Source organism: Chroicocephalus ridibundus, chromosome 9 (assembly GCF_963924245.1).
Source record: "Chroicocephalus ridibundus chromosome 9, bChrRid1.1, whole genome shotgun sequence".
In the NCBI taxonomy this organism is placed as follows: domain Eukaryota; kingdom Metazoa; phylum Chordata; class Aves; order Charadriiformes; family Laridae; genus Chroicocephalus; species Chroicocephalus ridibundus.
Window position 1 is genome coordinate 4,912,689 of NC_086292.1, and position 22,636 is coordinate 4,935,324.

The 22,636-nt window shown below is 54.9% G+C and overlaps 1 protein-coding gene across 6 annotated transcripts in view; it reads right to left on the bottom strand.

Moving 5' to 3' along the window:
• Nucleotides 1-22,636, bottom strand: part of STARD8 (StAR related lipid transfer domain containing 8) — an 86,639-nt gene that overhangs the window by 19,628 nt on the left and 44,375 nt on the right. Inside the window, exon 1 of one of the 6 annotated variants that reach the window (XM_063345978.1) lies at nucleotides 8,570-8,690. The exons of 4 other annotated variants lie outside the window; for them this stretch is intronic. In XM_063345978.1, the coding sequence (XP_063202048.1) occupies nucleotides 8,570-8,633 (64 nt within the window). In that variant the 5' untranslated portion in view covers nucleotides 8,634-8,690. Of the gene's footprint in view, nucleotides 1-42; nucleotides 445-8,569; nucleotides 8,691-22,636 lie in introns of those variants that run through there. One more of the 6 variants, XM_063345981.1, reaches the window with a different exon arrangement.

The following is a 22,636-nucleotide window of genomic DNA, read 5'->3' on the forward strand; positions in this document are numbered from 1 at the left end:
CTCCCCATGCAGGGGAGGCTGGGGGGGCCAGGGGGAGCGTACCTCTCATCCCCCCCGTTTTGGAGCCGGGTCTCAGGCTTTTCCCACCGCAGCGAGTCCTGCATCATCCCCCAGGGAGCCCCATACAGTGGGAAGCAAACCCACTAAGGGCAGGGGGGCAGCAGCCCTCCCCACGTCGAAGTGCTGGCACAGAAAAGGTTTCCAAGTGTCCCTGTCCCGGACGGAGCGGGCGGCCAGCTTCCTCCTCCCGCCCGCCCTTCCCACGGACGTGCTTTCCCAGGGAAGCGCAGGAAAGGACGGGCAGGCCAACGCTGCTGCCGAACACGCAGGAGGGTGGTGAACTGCCCGCGGGGGCCACGGCCAGTCACCCATCACAAGCCGTGTCCCCAGCCCTCCGCACCACCTCCAGGAGCTTCACTGCCAGGGCAAGGTGACGGGGGACGCAAATCCCACACCCGACAGCGCCCGTCTGCAGCCTCTGCTGGAATTCCAGCCTGAGCCCCCAGAGGATGCAGCCTGGACACCCTCCGCTGCCTCAAGCCGGGCAGAGAGGCCCCGAGCAGCAGCGACGGAGATGGGTTTCCAACAGGGCCACATCTCCAGACGTGTGGATTCTCTGCTGTCTAATAAAGGCTCGTCACACACTACACCCACTCCTCAGCAGGGCCGAGAAGAGGGTCTCGTTGCCTCCTCTGGTCAGGGAAGGATTTTCTGGAGCTTGTAGCCACTTAATATCTTTGAGATCTGTTGTTTAAATGTGGCGGAAATGATCCCATTCGCATTGTATTGCAGGAGGAGCAGGCACGCAGACAGCGGCAGACAGGCACGGGAACACACACAGAGCCCGCGCTTCCCTAAGAAAAAAAAGAGGATAAATCCCACGAAGCCGCCTTCCCACCACACACCGAACCCAACCTTGCTCCATGCACGGTCTGCAACGGCGAGAGTCGTGTGCCAGCCACTTTTGTGGGTCCTGACCGAGGAACGGGGAGCAGAGGAAGACACAAAAAGACGGCAGCGCTTCCACCCGGGTTTCAGAGAGGTCTGCGGCAGGGGAAGAGGGGCTGGCGGGTTCCTGGTATTTTCAGCTGGGTTTCCTAAGAAGCCTTGCGCAAGCTGCCTCTGTCTGCGTGCCTACGTTACCCGGGCTGTCAGTACCACCACCAACCTGCCAGCCACCTTCACCCACATCCGACAGCGGAGCGCAGACGCACGCATACAAAGCTGCTAACCAGTTGCATGAAAGCAGCCGGAGAGGTAAATTCGAGGCCCCGTTACAGCTTCCACTTCAAAGGAAGCTCTCTGCATGAGATATGCCCTTGGTAAACACCAGGACGTCCCCATGGTGGGAAAAACCAGCACCAATGCACCCTCTGGAGAAAGCTCCTGATGGTGCACAGCCCCTACGAGCCACCAGAGAACCCCTTCCAGGCAAAGCCTCGGCCCTTCTCCAGGAGCTGCTGAGGCTGGATGGCATTTCCCAAGGAAAAGGCATCCATAGCCACCCTCCCCATCTCTTGGACCCAACAAAGAGCACACGCTGTGGCCCAAGTGCCACCGTGGTCCATCACAAATGCCCCGAGTGAGTCTGGCGGGGGCAGCTCCACCAGCCTGGCTGCTGCAAAGCGACCCGGGGACGGAGGGCACTGCTGGTGGGCATCTGCCCGGACACACCGGGAACCCGGACCCACCGGCACCTCCCAGCACGCCAGGGCGAGGGGTGCAAAGCAAAAGCAGAGAAAGAGAAGAGTCTCTCATTTAGCTAGCGAAAGTGGAAGAAAAGGATGAAAACCAACATGAAAGTGGGGGGGAAAAAAAAAAAAAAGGGCAAATCCGCCCCCACCGTCTTCCTGCACAGTCACTGCACTGTGGCATTTCCCTGGATGTAAGCCACCACCGGGGGAGAACCGAGACCCACGCCGGGTCCGTGGTGGCTCTGATGGGAACAGCTCCTGGCCGTGGGATGTCACAGAATGGTTCGGGTGGGAAGGGACCTTAAAGATCATCTAGTTCCAATGCCCTGCCCTGGGCAGGGACACCTCCCACTAGACCAGGTTGCCCAAAGACAACGTTTGGAGCCTGAGATCTTTCCCTTAAGTCCTTTTGGGGCTACAGCTACCCCACCCCTGCCCCGGCACAGGCGTGGATGGGGAAAAGCCTGGGAGATGCAATAAAAGCTCTAAGACAAGCAAGCTGGAACACCGGAGGTCGACGTAATTACAGGCAGGAAAGCCACTTCCCAGAAGCCCGGCTCTGCACTTTCGCTTTAAAAATAATAATAAAAAAAAAAAAAAAAACACAACAAAAAAATGAGAAGTCACACCCCAGGATCCTGGCTTCTCACAGCAAGTTTCCAAATTCCCCATAAAAAGTCCCCCCACAGCCAATTAGTGTGTGAAAAGCAAACCACATCATAAAATTGCCCGTACGTTACCTAATGGAAAGCCATGAAACCAGCTGCCCGGCAGACGGGGGCGGGAGCACCGAGCCTCCGGCAGGCACACTCCAGAGCTAGCAGGGGGAACGCGCTTTTTTTTTTTTTTTTTTTTTCTTCCTTTTCTTTTTGGTGTGTTTTCTTTCCATCCCGCCTTAAAATAAACTGCTACCTACAACAGTGACTATGCAGAAGTGGAGCTCGGCTTCCCTTCCCAGTCTGTAAACAGAAGTACTCGCCCACTTTCCACAGAAATGACAGAAAGTCCTGACGCATCTCCCAAACCCGGGGTTTGTGCACTCACTGCTTGAAAACTGAGGAGCTGAAACAACAGTTTTCCATGGGAAACGCGTATCCTGCTGCTGCTGAAGGTAGTGGGGCTGCGGCGTTGCCGGTGAAAGAGGAATTTACTCTGCCTGCAACACCCAGCGCCGCGCTCACAGCAATCAGTGTCGCCTCTCTGAACGGGGCATCACTCAAACGCATCCGAGGGCCAAATCCGGACCCCTCCGTGCTGACTGAAGGCATCTCTCCCCTTCCATCTGCTTAGGAGAGGCGCCCGGAGGAAGCCCCGGCGCTGCCTCCCACGCTCTCCCGGGGCTGCGCTCATGGCACTGGACTCACCGCCGGGCTTGCTGCCCACACCGACGCGGGCTTTTGGAGCAGGAGAGGCACGCCGAGTTCTACACAGCCACCGGTATCCCCCTGTCCACGCACGGTTTGGCACTGGGCACCGAGAAATACCAGTTATCTGCTTCCAGCCCAGCCAGCTCCCAGCACCATCCAGCAAACCGCAGAGATTTCAAAGCCGCCAGCATGGACGGGGCACGCAGATAGGAATGAGACACGCAGCTGGACGCTCTCCCACAGAGGCCGCGGGTTTCCATAATTAACCGTCACGCAGTAAAGAGGCGGCACAAGTTTTGGGAACTGCTCCTTGCTAGGTTGCCAACAAGGAATTGTTCAAATGCCTCCAACACCTCCGGCCCCGAAATGCCCTCCCTGCTCCCAAGGGCATCGCTCCGCTGGGGACGGCGCCACGCAGCGGGGTGATGGCACCGCGGGGACGCGGTCAGCCCCAGCCGGGTACCACAGCCCACCGCTGCCCTGTTCACATCCCAGACAGCCGCTGCGTGGTGCAAGATGAACACAGGGGAAATCTGGGGGTAAAAGCGCTCCTAGAAGCGATGCAGGAATTGCTGGGCAGTGTCTGTGTGGGTGTCGGTACCCAAGCACTGGCACAGCTTGGGCAAGAAGCCCTTTGGCCACCCACGGGGCAGGGAGACCGAAGCTGTTGGGTTTCTGGATCACCTCGTGCACCACCCTCAAAGGTCACCCCAAGCTCCTCCGCTCCCTGCTGCCCTCCAGCCGCTGGCTGCGTGTCCCCCCTTCCTTCCCCATCGCCCCCGGGCAGTACCCGGCTTCGAATGATGCTCACAGCCATCCTGCCCAGCGCCCCGTGCCCCGGGGGGGCGGCAAAGGCTGGAAAGCCCAGCTGGGCAGCAACCCCTCCTCTGGGACAGCGGAGGGGAAGGAAGGGCACTGGGACGCCGGACAAACTGACGCTCTATTGTCAGAGCAGATTTTCCAGGTAAAAAAAAAAGAGGTTCCCCTCCACGGGTGCCCCCCAGCCCGGGGCAGAGGCGGCTCCACGTGGGGGGTGCACAGAGCCAGCCCCAGGCAGCCCCCCCGGGGAGCGCTCCCCCCGCCTTATCTCTGCCCCGCTCCCATCTCGGCTCGGCTCCAGGGCTGCGTGTAGCCACGGTTATCAAGTGGATGCGACAGCTTTGGTTTCCTCTCCTGCAAACGAGCCTAACAGTCGCCTCGCGCCTGGTTTATTCTGTTCAAAACCAGAGCCCTCTGCACCCAAAGCAAGTACAGAATCATTGAATCCTAGAATGGTTTGGGTTGGAAGGGACCTTAAAGACCATCCCGTCCCACCCCCTGCCCTGGGCAGGGACACCTCCCACCAGCCCAGGTTGCTCCAAGCCCCGTCCAACCTGGCCTTGAACCCCTCCAGGGATGGGGCAGCCACAGCTTCTCTGGGCAACCTGGGCCAGGGGCTCACCACCCTCACAGCAAAGAATTTCTTCCTAACATCCAATCTGAATCTCCCCTCTTTTGGTTTGAAACCGTTACGCCTCGTCCTATCACTCCACTCCCTGATCCAGAGTCCCTCCCCAGCTTTCCTGTAGCCCCTTTAGGTACCAGTATTTGTCCTGCTCAGCGCAGAAACGCCACTGTGAGACCACAGCCACGAGGAAGCCCAGGGCAACTCCGCACCGTGCCCAGCTGAAAAAAAGCAGCTTCCGCCCTTGCAGGCTGGCACCTGAGAGGGGAGCTGCGCCCCATCTGCACGGGGAACACCACCACTTCCACAAACATCACTTTGAGCAATTTAAATTCGCGTTTGCAGCCTTTCCTGTCTTTAATAAAGATTGCAAGATAGCACTGAAGTAGCCACATTAGCCTCAAACAAAAGAGGCTTCATCACACCTTTGCAAAATGCAGGCACGTTTGTTACCTTCTTTACTTTGCAAAGGGGGGAAAACTTCTCCTCTTCTTTCAGTATTCACTCCTCTGGAACACCAAAGCCTAACAGTCACCTCCACAGAAGCCAACGTTCATCTTCTGCAGCAGCAAAGGGTCTCTTCCTCTCCTGGAGGGTTATTTTAGATGCAATGGTTGAATAACTACATCCATGCTCAAGAGGCATGGGGTGCACCAGCTCCCGGAGGGAAGAAACCGGTTGGGCTGCTGGACATGCCGTCCACTGGACGTGGCTACGGGATGTGGTGGGATGGCAGAGATGGACTGAGACAGGGTCCCTTCGGCACCATTGTGACAACCTTCCTTGGCAAGGCATCACTGCGCCTGCCCCTCGCTAAGCAAGCTGGAGGAAGGAGGACATGGACAGTCCCCTGGAAGTGGTGGCTGCTCCTCTCCGTAGCTTTTGGGCGCAGGCAGCATGGCAGCCTGGACAAAGGCAGATCTGTGTGTAAGCCAGGTGAGGCATTCACAGAATCACAGAATGGCAGGGGTTGGAAGGGACCTCTGGCAATCACCCAGTCCAGCCCCCGGCCAGAGCAGGGTCACCCAGAGCAGGTGGCACAGGAACGCCTCCAGGCGGGTTTGGAATGTCTCCAGAGACGGAGACTCCACCACCTCTCTGGGCAGCCTGTGCCAGGGCTCTGCCACCCTCACAGGGTAGAAGTTCCTCCTCGTGTTTAGGTGGAACTCCCTACAGTCAAGTTTGTGCCCGTTACCTCTTGTCCTGTCACTGGCACCACTGAAAAGAGCCTGGCCCCATCCTCCTGACACCCACCCTTTCAGTATTTATAAGTGTTGATAAGGTCCTCCCTCAGTCGTCTTTTTTCCAGACTGAAGAGTCCCAAATCCCTCAGCCTTTCTTCATAAGAGAGATGTTCCAGTCCCCTCATCATCTTGGTAGCCCTTTGCTGTCCCCTCTCCAGCAGTTCCCTGTCCTTCTTGAACTGGGGAGCCCAGAACTGGACCCTACAGGGGTGTCCCACAGGACATTGTAGACGCCTGCTCCCCACAGGCATCTCTGCTCCTCAGAGTCTTGTAGCTCTGTTGGCCACCTCAGGACACCTCCTCCTGGCCCTTGGCTACAGCCTGCCCCTGGCAGCACGAGCGCTGCAGTAGCTCAGGGGTTAAACATACCGTGTGTGAGTGCTGCAGCTGCAGAGCAGATGTCTGGTGGGAACAAGGGGATGGAAAGGGCACCGATAGGAACAGAAACAAAGGGCCAGGAAGGTGAAGACCCTGATCCATCCTCCTTGCCTCCCCCATCTGCATTTTTGCAGCTGCTCTGACCCTAGAGGAACAACAGAGAGGGCAGGAACCCGTCCCGTCCTGCGCCCCCGGGAGGGCAGCAGCGGGAGGAGGGAACCCAGCAGGAACCTCTGTTTCCACGTCTGAAGAAGGCAAAGCTAAAGCAAGCTCAGGGGAGACAGAGCTCAAGGGCTCCAGGTCCAGCCCACCCCATGCACCACCCTGAGAAGGTCCATCAGCGCCGGCACGGCTGATGGCTCGCCTCGGGTGAACTTAGTTTTCTCTTTGGCACCAGTTACTTTAATCCCTTCCTGGGTTTCAGGCTGGTATTTACTCTGCTGAGCTGCCTGTACCTCTACAAACGCACATCTGTGTGCACGGGACAGGGAGAGGCTTCCCAGTGAAAATCATAGAATCATAGAATGAGTTGGGTCGGAAGGGATCTTTAAAGGCCATCTAGTGCAACCCCCCTGCAGGGAGCAGGGACATCTTCAACTAGACCAGGTTGCTCAGAGCCTCATCCAGCCTGGCCTTGAATGTCTCCAGGGACGGGAAAGAAGGTGCTCGTGTGGCTGAAGCACCCAGCAGGAGCAAGTGATGCTGGTCAGAGTGACCACCCTGCAGCAGCAGGCCACTACTCTTTACCAAGGGAAGAACACCAAGGTGCTCCAGCACAACCCCAAATAGACGAAGAAAAAAAAAAAAAAAGACGTGGAATGAAAAGGCAGAGCTTTGCAGGCCCACCTGCGTTCCCCCTGCCACACGTTCGTGCTCCAACAGCCCCGCGCCTGCCGCCCGTGAGCAACCACTCACAGGGAGAAGGGCAGCCTGCCCCGTCCAAACGCAATTTCTGCGTTCGCAAAGAGCCTGGCACTGTTTGCACGGCCGTCCCAAAGACTGAAGGTTGTATCAGATATTGTGGTTTCTTCTCAAAAGGTACCTAAGCACCTAACGTTTTCTGCAGCAGCCTGTACACTATGCCAAGAAGAGCATGGAATTGTGCCTCCTCCTATTTAACGTTCCCAATGAGCCAGCCATTAATTTATTGACTACATGCTGTCATACATACCTGCATTTCTACTGTTCAGGTGGCTGTGGTGGCTGGGCGCTCTCGTTTCTGCTACTGGAAACCCAGCAGAGAAGCAAGACGAAAACAGCTACAAAATTAATCTGTCTTGCCCATCCTGTAATCCCACACCCTTTCTAAAATTGCGCTCTTGTTTTCCTGTTGATCATCCCACAGGTCTCACACGCACTTTGTTTGAACTAACAGACGCCGTCCCTCCAAGGGCAGCCAGCGGTGCCGGAGAACTTTGGTAGCACCGGGCATGGCATCCGTCAGCAGCTGCAGGTACTGGCTGTGACCAACGAGGAGGGATCGCATCGTACATTTCTTTACATGGACAACAACAAGAGTCCACTTTTCCACCACTTGGAAGAGCACTGGAGCCAGCACCCACCAAGTGATGCACCCGTAGCCCAGTCCCACCTGCAGCAGGCTCCGAGGCTCACGTCCCGAGGGAGCTGCATCCCGCTGATGCTTTTGCCACAGCACTTACACCGCATGCAGTGCCAGACCCAACGCAAGCCACCACCGAAGCCCAAGGACGGTCAAGGCAACGGAGGACAACGATATTTTCGCTAAAAAGCCAGAAGCAGGACCAGCCCTCGCCTTTGCAGAGAGCTCTCAGCTCCATAACGCAACGCCCGCAGCTGATGCACGTTCCCATCCCCAGCCAATGCAACCTGCTGCAGTTTCTCTCCCGTACCACCTGCTCAGAAGCCACCCTCAGCCCCTGCTTTTAAGTCCAGGCATTAAAAAATAATTACTTGCTTAACACATGAGGGAATATCCCCCTAATTTTACGCATTTATTTAGAATAAACACCAGCGTGCGTTACCAGAGGAACCCCATCGAGCAGCACTCCCTCGTGGTCTTTCCGCAGCGTTTTCCATGTCGTGGAGAATTATAAACCCATCCAGATCCTAGATGAGGAATGCAACAGCCTCCTGCGGCCTTTGGTAGGAATCCTGTGAGCCCCTGGGGACGGTGACCCCAGAGCCAGCGCTGTCACACCCGCTCCGGTGGCTGCCCGAGCCGACGGCCAGGCACTGCTACAGCCCCGGGACAGAAACGCATCCTCGCAGGAAGAAATGGGCACTAAATTCTCATCAGAGGCACAAAGGGTTGTTTTAGGGCTCTTTTCTTCCCTTTTTAAACGCTGCAATGCAAAACTAAGCCAGAAGCGAGTATTTCTCCAGCTCTGCACAATAATCCGCCTCCTTTTTCTGCCTTCAGCAGATCCTGAAGCGTGACTCCAAAGCCATCTCCACTCCCACCTGCAGTGTGGCCTTGACCGGCGTTTGCTGTGGTCCGACTCCGTCCATTAACTGGTCCCTGCATCGGCTGCTGGAGCTGGTCCGTGGGGAGCGGCGAGAGCCAAGGCGCTCTGCACTTCTGCACCGGCGCTCGCACGCGCTAATGGGGAAACTGGTGAAAAATCCCATGCCACGTCTGAGAGATCTCTGCAAAACTCAGGTTTTTCACACCAGGAAGCCCTGCGTGCGCAGACGACCACAACACCACCCCCTCAGCCTGCAAACGGCACGCTTGAGGTTCGCTTGCAGGATGGCCCTCCTGGTCTGCACGGTAGCTTCCACCCCCCGCCCCGGCACCGACAGAGACATCTCTCTGCAGTCCTTCCGGAGAAAAATACACATCAAGGCATAAAACCTAAAAAAAACCACCCCAAAACCTAAGTTTCAAAAAGCAGGCAAGCAACGTTTCTCATGCCAACGCAGGGCCGCGTATGCTGGGGCAGGACTTTCACCCTTGCCCATGGGATCTCTCCCATCTGGAGCATTACGGGCTCCCTCCGTAAGATGCCACAGCCCCTTTCGCCGTGCCCAGTGCCCACCAGCATGGCCCACAGCATGGCTGGGGAACTCCCTCCCCACCCCACAGCTCACCCTTCGCAGCCCCAAAGCCCTCTCCATCCCACCCACCCCTTCCCTTCCCTCCTTTTCTCTCGCTTAAAACTGCCTGGAAGTAAATCAGCGTCGGCAGGAGATGCCACATCCCGCGGCACGGCACGGCTGCCGGGTGGGAGGTTGGGGGGGTCAGGCCGATGGAAAGGCATTTTGGCTCGGGCTTAGGAAACAACCAAAGTTTTAGGAGGAGCTGGCACGCTGCGCCGGCCAGCGCCCTTTCACCAGCTTGGCCGACTCTGTGAGAAATAAGCCCAAATATTAAAAAGGCTGCAGATTCATTATGCCAACCGCGTCTTAAGCGGGGAGCGGAGGGGTTGAGAGAAAAGCCCCACACAATGTGACTGGAACCAGCCTGTACTTTGTCACATCCATTTCGCCTCTCCCTTCCTATCGCTCACAGCCGCACCCTCAGCACGGGTGCCTTATTTCAGCTGGGGTTCGGGGCTCTCAACGCACCAAACTGCAGCCTCTCTCCGAGCAGGTGTGCTCCAGTCAGGGCAGAAGTTACAGACCATTCCCAGGAAAAGAAAAAAAAAAAAGGGAAAAAAAGAAGAAAAAAAAAAAAAGGGATAAAAAAGAAGAAAAAAAAAAGGGGGAAAAAAGAAGAAAAAAAAAGGGAAAAAAAGAAAAAAAAAGAAAGGAAAAAAGGAAAAAAAGAAAAAAAAGGAAAAAAGGAAAAAAAAGGAAAAAAAGGAAAAAAGGAAAAAAAGGAAAAAAGGAAAAAAAAGGAAAAAAAAGGAAAAAAGGAAAAAAGGAAAAAAAAGGAAAAAAAGGAAAAAAAGGAAAAAAGGAAAAAAGGAAAAAAGGAAAAAAGGAAAAAAGGAAAAAAGGAAAAAAAGGAAAAAAGGAAAAAAGAAAAAAAGGAAAAAAGGAAAAAAGGAAAAAAGGAAAAAAGGAAAAAAGGAAAAAAAGGGAAAAAAGGGAAAAAAGGGAAAAAAGGGAAAAAAGGGAAAGGAAAATCTTGTCTATTTTTCAAGAAAAGGGAAAAAAAAAAAGGTAAAGGTAAATCTCATCTGTTTTTCAAGAAAAGGAAAAAAAACCCAACACAACTTCACAACAAAAGACATTACACCTCCTAACCCTTCCCTCACCCTGCAGCATAACAGCCAAAGCAAACTGAGCCGCTGCGAAGGAAACACAGTTTGCAAGAAATCTCTGACAATAAAAAAGGTCATTTTACAGACTTTCCCATCGCCCCCCCGAAAGCCTGTTTGCTGGCTGAAACCTTCTACAGGATGAAAAACACAAAGCTGGGACACGAGCAGACTCGCCATGACAGAAGCTGTTAATCCTGGCTTTGTTCATTGGAAAACGTGGATTAAATGCCGGAAAAAATATCAGCATGACCACTGGCCTCCTTGATCCCCCACCTCAGCCACCCCAGCACCATCCCCTGGGCGCGAGAGCACTCCCGGCCAAAGACCTTCCCGTGGGCAGTCAGCTGGAGATCGACGATTTTTCCATGCCGTACCGAGCTAATACAAACCTGCCCTCATTGACCCAGCCGTCTAATTTCTCGTTAGCAGCGAACGGGACATCCCCGGCCGCGCGAAGGGCTGAGCTGTTCAAACAGCGGGGGTGGGAGCAGGTGGGGAGCGTGCCAGAGAGCCGGAGCGAGAGCGCACATGCTCGCCGGCATGAGAAGCCACCAAAATGCTTCCAGCTCCCCGCGAGCCCTTGCCCAAGTGGTGGGATGGGCTCGCTAACCCCACAACAGCCGGTCCGGTGGCCAGGAGCATCACCGTCCCCCGCAGCAAGCAGACACGAGGCGTCCCGGAGCAGGGACACCATGAGGATGCCCATTCCATCAACCAGCTAGGTTGCAGCTTTCGATTGCAACCAGAAAAATTAGGTGTTTTCCATCACATTGAGATGCTCAAATGTGAAACTTCCCGCAGGGTTGCATTTTGGTGGCCCCAGGCTCTGGAAGCAGGATCAACCATGAGTGCATGGCACTGCCCTGCAGTAAGCCAGGAGGGAGGAGAGTGATGGAGACCACCAAGACCCCTTTACCTTCCCAACAGACGTTGACTGGTCAAACTACTGACTGTAAACCTCAGCCAAGGGCTTCTCTTGGTCGGCTGTTTGCAAACGGCGGGAGCTGCCAGCCGCTCGCAGCCGGGAATGCAGCTCTTCCCATGTGTGGGAGATGGCAGGGTTGGGAAAACTGAAAGCGAAGACTGATCCATCATAAATTTCCCATTTCAAGGTACCAAAGAGGACTAAACAGCTTTGGAAAAAGATGATTCAGGGACAAGAAGAGGAGCACCTGCTAGCCAAGATATGTAGACTTAATTGTCTAATTTTCTACAAATTCATGGTCTGCCCTCAACCCATCGGCGCTTCACCTTGCCCTGGGCGTGCTTCTTCCCTCCAGGCAGGACTCCCCTAACCTCCGTCTCTGGAGACATTCCAAACCCCCCTGGACACGTTCCTGTGCCACCTGCTCTGGGTGACCCTACTCTGGCAGGGGGTTGGACTGGATGATCTCCAGAGGTCCCTTCCAACCCCTGCCATTCTCTGATTCTTAACCTTGCCAGGCAAACCGAAGCCGAGGGAAACAGCATGGTCCAAGTGAGAAGCTCTGGCTGACATGGGATTAGTCTCCGTAATGAAATGCACATTCTCTGCAACTGCACTTCCCCGCGCCGGTGCTTTTGGCATAAATAGTTTACAGAATGAGCTGTGAGATCCCCTCGGCTGAGCAGGACTTGGCGGGGGAGATCCTCGGTCCGAGGCGCAGAAGGGGACAGTTGAGAGGGGCAGGCTGGTAAAGACATCTGTGAGCAAACCTTGGAAAGGAGCGGGATGAAAACACCCGCCCACGGCGATCGCCTCGCAGATGGGGAGGCGTCTCCGCGGCCATCCAAGTCACCAGCGACCATGTGTAAAATTTCCACCAACGCGGGAGGAGTCAAAAGCCGCTTCCAAATGTGATCTCACGTCCCAGCCATGCAGGGAAGTACCGGGCCTCGGAGACAGCCCTGCTGCTGCCCTTCAGCGGGCTGTAACGGAGGGTGCCTTGGCTGCTGCCCGGTCCAGCTCACAACACCCACCCCACTAAAGCTGCTCGGTGATCCCACAAAGCTAGTTTGACGTAGCAGGTTAACGAAATCCCTGAACCGACAGGTCTTGATCCTCTTGGGACTGAAAGCAAGCGCTCCCCTTGCAAAGAGAGTATTGCTAAAAACAAGCCAGCAGTGGACTTAGCCACCAGATAACAAATAATAATTACATTTTAGCAGGAAAAAGGCCTTTCTTTGCACACATGACAGCAAAGACACCAAACCCAGCTGATGCTGCAGGTGAGTGCAGGAGATGTGGGACGGTGGTGACCAAGGTTGGCTCTCCACAGGGACACGCACCACCCACACTCAGGCCGGCACTGGGACCAGTGTCCAGCTGGTGCAAGGTGTGCGAGGAGGCACGGGCGGGCACCACGCACACGTCCTATCCCCTACAACACCCTCCCCCTCGACAAGGGGATTTTAGTCCCTTTCTCTTCAGGAAAAGCCTCTTCCACCACTACCCCTGGCCGGACCTTCCTGTCATTAACGCTGCCGTGGCGCCACAGAAGGAAACCAGACCGTCATTTCCAGCTGCAGCAAAAGAACAGCAGCTGCCTCCCGGGTCTCCAGTCAGCCAACATCTGTAGGTGGGAGAGAAGGGAGGAGAGAGACTCTGCTGGCTCCAAAGAGATGGGAGAGGCAGCCAGGCGTCCCCTCGTCCGGAGCAAACTGAAATGCCGGCCCAGGAGAGGGGGCTGTGAGGGTCTCCGATCCTACAGCTCCTGAGGCACGGAGAAGGCCCCAGTGCCACTGTCCTCTTCACCCACGGGAGAAAGGGGGAGCTGGCAAAACTCATTCAAGGGGCTCCCTGTGTGTCCTGGGGAGCTGCTGCCCGGAGAAGCGAGGGAAGGGGGCCCCAGTGCCGGGAGAATACCTGGCTCGGGGACCTGTGGGTTGGCTTGTTAGCTCACGCTTCTCCTTCTGCATTTGGTCTTCTCCTGGTCTCTCTGAGCTCCGACTGTAGGGTGACCGAAGGAGGGACGATGTGTTTACCAGACACATCCCGATGCAGCTGGTAACAAGCTGTAGTGATTCAAGTCAAACTCTGCGCTAGGTCAAACCATGGGCTTCAACACCACGTTATTCCTTTTTCACCTTGTTTCTGATTCCCGGTGGGAAACACAACAGGTCTCTCATCCCCAAGGGATACAGCACTGCAAAACATCCCACCCACCCTTCAGCTTGCTTCCTTACAGCCTGGCAGGTTAAGACAGAAAAGGCCAGCACTAGAGGCAGGACGCCGACCCGAGGACCACTGTGGTGGCTTCTGCCTTCTCCAAAGTTCTCCTCCAAACCCAGGACCCTCCAGACCGGGCTGCAGCGGCGATGAAAGCACAGCTAATGAGCCCATAATCATCACAAAAACATGGAGGTTGGAGTGAAACCTTAGGACAAAGGTGGAACCAGGTAACACAGACCTGGGGTTTATGGAGTTCAGCTGAGCCAAAGAGAAGTCCACGACCCTTCCACTCTCTTTTCTCCTCCCTCTCTCCCCACTGAAAGGAGATGGTGTTGGGGCTGGAGTCCAAGCTCAAGGCTGCCTTTTCTTTACGAAGCTAACAGGAGAGAGCAAGCCAATGGGCTTTTTGAGGAGTTTTAAAGGATGTCACAGTTTTGCAAAGAGACAAAGGAGCATTTTAAAAAAAAAATAATAGAGAAGTCTCCTTGCCAGGAATGTGGGGAATGTCAGGGAATATAACAAAACAGGATGCAAAAGCTGGCCTCAAGCAATGTTGTAGACTCATCTGCTGGCCTGACAGTCAAGATGCTGAATCCCGACGGAAGACGAACCATGGGAATGGCAGACTCGGCTTACCTGGCTTGGTCCCATCTGCCTGTCTCCCACCAGAGAAGCCAGTCAGCCCTGCACCCCTTTCCACAGACATGCCTATCCACAACCCAGACACGGTTCAAAACATGGCCCTTTATGTATAACAGGCCCTTTATGCCCATGGCAGGGGGCTGGAACTAGATGATCTTTAAGGCCTTTAATGATAAGATCTTTAAGATCTTTAATGATTCTATAATATGGCATTTTCTGAGGAGCTGAAGCAAGCAAAGCCTCGTGGGGGACATGAGCAAGGAGCAACGTTACGGCAGAGGGAGGATCTGACCACGCATGGAGGGAACTGGACTGTTCTGTAGCCAAATGATAGTCCTGAACCATAAAAATCACAGAATCATAGAATCACCTAGGTTGGAAGGGACCTTTCAGGTCATTGAGTCCAACCATCAGCCTAACTCTGACAAAAACCATCACTAACCCATATCTCTAAGCACCACGTCTACCCGTCTTTGAAACACCTCCAGGGACGGTGCCTCAACCACTTCCCTGGGCAGCCTGTTCCAATGCTTGATAACCCTTGCAGTGTAAAAATTTTTCCTAATATCCAGTCTAAACCTCACCTGGCACAACTTGAGGTTGTTTCCTCTTATAGCAAACGCTTCTCAGAAATGGTTAAAACGACTCTCTTCTTCAGTTTTGTTAATCAACCAGGTACTTCCCGGCCTCCCAAGGGATGTACAGGCGCGTGAGCTCACACCCCCTTGCACAGCTATTCCAGCTCGAGGGAAGTTATGACGCCGAAGGCATCGGAGTCAGTGCTGTGGCTGCAGACAGCAAGGTCAGAAGCAGAGGAAGACCTCCCCAGGGTCAGGGCAAGGAGAAGCCCAAGGGTTAGAAGGCAGCAGGAAGCCCTAATTCAACACCCCAACCATTTGCAGTAGCAGCATTAGAAAACAGAGGCCAGTTACTGGCAAAGCAGCGCCTTTTGGCAGGAACGGGCATGTTTTTTTCCAGCTTCCCTTCCATGTGAAAGCCACTGTGTAAGTCAAAGATTTGTCGCAGCAAGACCTACTCGGGGTTTTCTTGCCGGCTGAGTATCGCCCCGACAGCACAATGGTCTCGCTTGTGCTCGCAGCCGGACACAGCGAGGGGCAATCTGCAGATCATGGGAGACAAATTCCCCTCCTGATGACGAGCTTACACACAGGGTTGACAAAGGCTCCAGCCCGCATCTCAGGCTTTCTAGGGTTTTTACGAGGAAAAACTTTGCCCTAAAGACAGTCATAACTGGAATATCCACCTGCGATCACACACGGTGGAAACTCTCCCACAAAACCTCTGCCGCGGTGGCCACGTGCGGCGGGGAAGCCCCGCTCTCCCCATCGCTGAGGGGCAGGAGGAGCAAAGCAAAGGCTGCCATCGTGCTCGCTCGGGTCTCCTTGGCTTGTGGGAAAGCAGCCATGAAGATCCCTCTGCAGGGCTCCAAGCCCGTACGACTGCGTGTTGCAGGGTGAGGGACATCAGCATCACCGTCCCCCCTCCCCACAGGGGAGACCCCCGAGGGGCTGCCCACCCTCGGAGCCCCCCAGGGACACCTCAGTCCCGTACACGGGACCTTTGCACAGCAGTATTTCACACGTGTAAACTTCCCCATCTTTGTGTCTTTCAGAACAACGCTTTAAAATGTTTACATCTTCTCAAGCAAGCGTTACTTCTCAGTCTCACTAGCGTGCGGCAATTCTCCGGTTGACATTTCTAAGGAAACCTTTGCCTCAGAAAGCTTCTACCTTAGGGCTGCAGGCTAACGTCATTTGTGGTAAATCAATCAGCTCACATCCTTCTAAAACTCATCTGTGTCTATTTTTATGAGTTGCTAATTTTTGACCCACATGCGCATGTTTTCTGAAGGGACTCAAAGCCCTTAATTAACGCTCGGCTTTCATAAGTGGTTAGAAAATCAAGTGCTGAGCTGCTCTGAAACGGCAGGCTGCGAAAGTCTCTATTCCCATCCCTTTGCAAAGGCTTGGCCTGGCATGCCAGCAGTCCCGGTCAACCTTGGCATCTTCTGGGGGCAAGCAGAACTAGCCATTGCAGCCACTCACTACCTGGCCCCATCCAAGACAACTTCTATCTTGCTTTTGTCCAAAAAAACACCACGAGTTGCAGTGCACGGATGCACGGACGCGCGACTGCCCGCTTGACGCTCGGCTGAGCGAGCTACAGCCGCGTGCAGAGGGACGGGCACGCTCCGACGTCCTTCCCGGCGCGCAGGCTCGCACGTGCCCGTGGAGAGACCGACCCGTGACCGCTGCACCCAAGGACTGGCTGCTCTCGCCCGCCGGCTGCTCACGGAGCGTTTCGTTCCCACCTGCAGAACCACGGGGGGTCACGAGGTGCCTCCTGGCTACGATCACCAAGCTGGACCACAGGAGCTGAACTTCGCTCTCCCCGGCTTCCCAGAGCGTTCCCAGAGAGAGGTGAGGGATACGGCATCTCCTCCCACTTCCACTGGAAAATGCCCCTGTGTCCATCCCCACACTGAGACCTGCGGGTGGCACTGGAGAGGGATGCACAGGACCACTCACGCGGGTGGACGGAGCTTCTTCTCCAGTCCCCACCTGCAGTCCTGGAAGCAGCACACGCCATTCCTCCTCGCCATGCCTGCCAAGGAGCAGGGGGCTGGAGCCGAGCAGAACCCCTTTCTGTCCTTTCGTTTTCCTCCACACAGCCTACAACTTTTCCCCTCTCCCTTTTTTTTTTAGCCCCAAGGAAGCTCTAACGCATACCAAATACTGCTTCAGGCTGTCCATCCAAACAGCCCTGCTGAAAGGTGGGGTTGCTCCAGGTCTCAGTGCAGCCACCGGCCCACCCCGCCAGAGGATGCCATCCCAAAGCAAAGAGGGTAGGACCACCGCGTGGTCTCCTGCCCTCTGACACAACCTTGACGGCTCAATTACTCCACCAGCATCATCAGACAGGTCGAGCTGAAATTACCTGCGCTCATTTTCCCTTATTTGCTCTCCTTCTTTCCAAGCCCTGCCTGCCGTTACTGTTTTCCCCTCTGGACAAGGAGCCGTTACTGGATAAATTACACGTGCCCACTGGGCCAGAGAGATAACAAGGCAGTAACCGCTGCAGGCAGGACATCCCCCACTGGCTGCCAGCGTCTCTGCACCGCAGCAGGTCCATGGCACCGACCCACCACCCGTGGTTCCTCCTGCCCATGGCCCTGCCCACCACCAGCCCCAGGCAACGCTGGAGATGGGCGAAGGGGAGCAGCTCATGTTAGAAAACGGGGAAATCACTGTCAAAGCCGCTAGTGCATCATTCGATACCCCGATTGGGCTTAGGAGCCTGGCCAAGAAACAAGAGTGCCTCAATAATCCGCCAAACACAGACTTACGCAACGTCAAGTTGTATTTATCCGTGCTATCTCCGTGCTGCCGGGAGCCGTTTACAAGCCCAGCTCCTGTTCAAGGAGCGGCACGTACCAGCAGACAGCGGGTAACGTTCCCACGTGAAGCCGTTGGGCAGGCAACCAGCTCTGCCAGCGCAGCCAGAGAGAAGCCCAAGGGCACCCGACAGCTCTGTGTTCACTTGCGATAAGGAGATTGGGATCACAGAGGCTTCGGGTCCCATTGAGGCAGGACCTCATCCCGACCCATACCTGCGCACTCGGGGAAGGCTCGCCCCGCCAAGATAGATGTTCTTAATTCACCATGTTTTCCTACTCCCTACGGCAAAAGTGATAAAATGTCAGTGAACCTTAACAAATATTAACCATTGAGACTTCTGACCTCATTGTTCTCTGCCTTCTCTGTGGCCAAAAAGAGACGGGAGACACAGGGTCCTTTCACAGGACCCTGCCTGGGGGACCTTGGTCCACCCAACTCAAAACAAGAGGTGCCAGCCCAAAGCACAGGTCTGATGGAAGAGGGAGAAGGGGCAGAGGGCAGGGGCTGCCACCGCAGGGCAAAGGGCTCGCGCAGGGTTCGCGTCGCAGAGGAGGAGGCAGGAAGGAAAAACGTCAAACCACAGAGCTCTGCCAAGTGCTTGGCGCTGCTTCCGGCAGCAGTTTTGCAGAACTTAATTAATGAGAAAACATCTGCGGCTTCACATCCCGTAAAGAACATTCACAAAGAAACACGCTCCATTCATGCAAAAAAAAAAAAAAAAAAAAAAAAATTAAAAAAAAAATAATAATAAATCACTGCTGCTCAAGCAGGTGGGAAAGCTTTGTGGAGAACAAGAGCAGGAGAGGCTGGCACTGCCGGCACGGGCTGCAGCGGCAGCAGGATGGCTGTGCCCGAGCCCCGGGGACGGCGTGACCCCCTCCACAGCTTCCTGCGCTGGAGGAAGAGGTCTGGGGCACACCCAGCTCCTCTCAGAACAGGCTCTACCGACAGAGAAAGGCAAGCCACCGAAAATTCGCCTTCAGCCAAGTCCCAGCCTGCCTCTGCCTCCCTGCTGCCCAAAACCCTTCAGCAACTCGTGCTTGCAGGCTACCTGCTGCTCTCTTGCGAGTCCAAGGTCACGGCTAACAGCATCCGTGTGCCCAGGGAATGGAGCGTGAAGCACAAAAGCTTCGGTTTACCAGCACGCTCTGACTCTCCTCTTTCTTCACCACTTCTTCAAACCCATGCTACATGTCCTGCCACCACCACGGGGACCCCTCCCAGTGTCTGGGGACCCGTCAGGGAGGACAGGATGGGGAATGACGTGGGCACCTCACCCATCTCTTTGAACCTGCATGCCAGAGCAGGAGCGTGCTTTCCACCGGACACGAACACATCCTCACCCAAGCCCTTCAGCTGCAAGGGGATGCCCAGTAACTACCCAGCTTCATCTCAGTGTCACTTATGGCGGTGAGGCACCCATAGGAGAGCAGCAGAAGAGCAGAGGACCATGCAGACCAGGATTCACCCCCACCTGTGACCAAGAGCAGATTGCCAGGGAGGAGCACCAGACCAGGATCTGCAGCTCTTCCTCTCCAAAAGCCCTCCCGGGGCTCTGCAGTGTGGTCCGAGGAGACACCACAGCCACCCAGCACGGCCACCACCATGCCAACCCCACAACCAGGGACTCTACAACGGGAAGGATGAAAAGGCACGCACCTCTCCTGGCAGGTGTCCTCGCCCTGAGGACCACGTCTCACATCTGCTCCGAAAAGCAGAACTAAAAGCGTACTTTAGAGAATTAATAAACCCAATGGTGCAGGTTTGTTTCCACGATGCAGATCTCGGAGGACAGCAAACGTCACGGCCGTGCCAGCCGGGGGAGGCAAGGCTGCCACATGGCCCCACCACCCACGTCTGTGCTGCAAAGTGGAATTTCCAGCTTTTCACCATCAAAACACAGATTCCACCCACCACCCGTCTTAGCAGGCAGTAACGAGAAGTAAGACCAGCCTCCTGTTTCGCCAATAAACACATCTGACATATTTGGAGCAGCTATTCAAGAAGCAGATCGCTGTTTTCCTATTTAACCACCCTATGAGAAAATTAATTCATACTTCTTTTTTTTTTTTTTTTTTTTTTTTGGACCAAACATTTAAAATCGGAGAGAACAGTCAGCTGGCATTTGGTGTGAGTGCTTGCATGGCTACAAAATGGACTGAGAATCGTCGGCCGGGTATTTAGCCAGGGAAACTTAACAGATGCAAAACCCAAGGGAGAAGGAGGCCAGGGCACAAACACAGCCAAAGCCAAACCCTTCTGACTGTGACACAGGGAAGGTTTTGGCATTACTCATGCTGCCCCAGATGAAGCGGTTCTGCTGGATGACTGGGACACGCTGAGCGAACACGGTGCAGGACGCACTCTGAAGGCTTTTCTTCCTCCCGCTCCGTCACGGCGAGGAACTCTGATGGCAGGCTGGATGGATGGCTTTCCAGCAAACACAGCCTCAGGTCTCCGATTCCCAGTGATAACACAACATCTTCAAACAAAAGCAATTCTTTCCAATGTCTTCCACGTCACATTTGGCAGAAGTGTCCTGCACCAGTGCAAGGAACGCCGGTGTCTGCCGACACGGGCCCTGGGCAGGCCCTCCATCCAACACACCGCAGCCCCCGCCGGGGCACTGTCCCTTGGCAGCACCCCCTGGCAGGTACCCAAGGATGTGTCTCCAAACCCTCTTTCTCTGCCGTTCCTACAAAGGACTTAAAAATTATGCAGCTCTTTTTTTGTGCTGGGAATAATCCTCATCACACCGACCAGCACCACCTTATTTCATCTAACGTCTCTTTCCTGGTTCCTTCCTTTTTTACAATCTGGATGTCAACCATCAGACCAGCCGCTGTCTTTGTACATGGCCCAGAACAAGAAGATCCCAGTTTGCAACTGGAATTTGAAAAAGCGGTGCTGATACCAGTGCCGTATTTTCTATCTGTTCTCTGTGCTGTGTCTTGGCTCCATTTCAACAGCGGGCATCTGGTCACGAGCCCCACGGGCTGAATCCCACTCAAACATACGGGGTCCCACAAGCAAGTATCAGCAAGGTGGGTATTTGGAGCGTTTTGGCTTGGGGTGTGTTCGAGCAGAAGCGGCACCAACTGGCCCCTCAAGATACGAGTCTTGTTGGAAGAGTGGACACATACTGGAAAATCTGAGCATCCCTTGCTGGAGCAGCGGCCAACCGGGCCAGCACCCTATGCAAAGAGGTAGCCTCCGGTGAACCTCCCAAATGTTTTTGGAGGATATCCACAGAATACCAGTATTCCCAGTTCAACCTTTTCACTTCGTCTCATGGCCAGCAGCATTCCGTGGCTGGGACCACTGCTCCTCAGGTTGCCAGAACCGAGCGACGCTACCAGTGGCCCCGTCTCTGCCGGGGGCCAGGAGCCAACGTGAAACAATGAAAACCATTTACAGAGCAGGAAGCTGCATCTGCTGGATGAAACGCTATCTTCAAACAAGACGTGTTTGGATAACTCCAGTTTCATAACTCGCCTCTTCCGATGTTAGGAAATCACAGCAATAAAAAGAAAACAAAATGGGGGAGAAGAAACTTGGCAGGGGGAACAATGGGAGAATTGCTTGAACCTCGGCGCTGCCTGCGAGGCGAGCCCAGCCTTCTGCCTCTCACCCGGGGGCAGCGGGGCTCCGGCTGCCAGCTCCGAGGACCTTGCACAAGAATAAAGGTCTGATCAAACATCAGTGGGGAAAAAAAGAGTTAACTCTGCGCTACAGACATCAAGAGCACAGTAAATTTTGACTTGACGATCTTGTATAGCACTGTGCTTGATAGATTTATTTTTCCTGGTTTGAACAGAAATCAAAGCCATCTTGGGGGAGGGAACAGAATTAGATAGAGGTGATCAACCACAAGCCTCAGAATCTGGGGTCCAGCGGCATTTAGTTTCATCATCTTAAAGGTAATGGAAGGGCTGGTCTTAAAGGGTGCAATGGGTTGACAGGTCAACTTTCCTTGGCATTGACCACTTCTTGGGCAAAGACAGGCAGCTATTATCTGGTGTTAGCAGGGTGCTGAATTATGGTGATGAAGATACACCTGCCTGCTCCTTAAATTCCTAATGCTAACCTGAAAACAGCCTCGAGAGGAAGGACTTAACGGTGCCTTAGCAGGCCGCTGCTTAGCAGGGAGAGGCAACGAGAGGGAAGGCAAACACAACAGCTCCTTCGCTCCACGGCAGCAGCCCTCTGACCCGGCACAATGTGAATTCCCGCCAGAGCTACTGCCCAAGCGGCGAGGCTGACTCCAATCCTGACCCCAAATCACGCTCCCCGGGCTATGGGCAGGTTCCTTTCTCCGGAGCACGCAGCGATGGGTTTGGCAGAGGAAGGAATAAACAGCCCTCACTCTCCATCGCCCGGCGAGCGGAGGCGAGCAGCCAGCCCCTGCTGGGTACATCACCCTGTGGTTCAGCCACATCACAGTGGCCAGGGTGGCACGGCACGGCACGGCGCGGCACGGCACCCATGAGGACAGCCCGCAGCAGATCACCCCCCTGCACGGTCACTCCATTTTGCAGAGGAACACCGTGCGCCCACCCTGGCCACTGGCCCACGGCTCCCAAACACGCCAAGGGGGCAACCCAGGCACAGGAACAAGGCGGGGAGGGATTGCAAAGGGCTTGGTAACGGGATTTTGCTCCTGTTTTTAAACACAGAGGCTTTAATGTAAATCAGGGCTACCGACAGCTTCACACCCTCCTGTTTGCTCTGACCCGTCTGTGCAAAAGGGTGTTTCGGGTCCCTGACACCCCGGGGTCCCCGACCCACTCTGACGGCCGCCGGTCCCGCGGCCATGGCTCCTGCAGCTGCTCCCTCGAACAATTTAGGACAAGGAGCCAAAAGCTGAGGTCACTCTGCTGGGGCCGCCGGACCCCTCCCCAGCACCCACCTCCTCTCCCCACCCTCCCCAGTCCAAATATAAACTTGCTTACAGGAAATGCCTTAAAGAAAAGGCACCTCCCTGAGTCCCGAAGAATGCCCAGAAAATAAACTGTCTCTGGACATGAAGGAAATGGCTTTTTTTTTTTTTAAAATCCGCACTGCAAAGGAGCTTTAACCCTTTCAGTCCCTGCTGCAAACTCAGCCA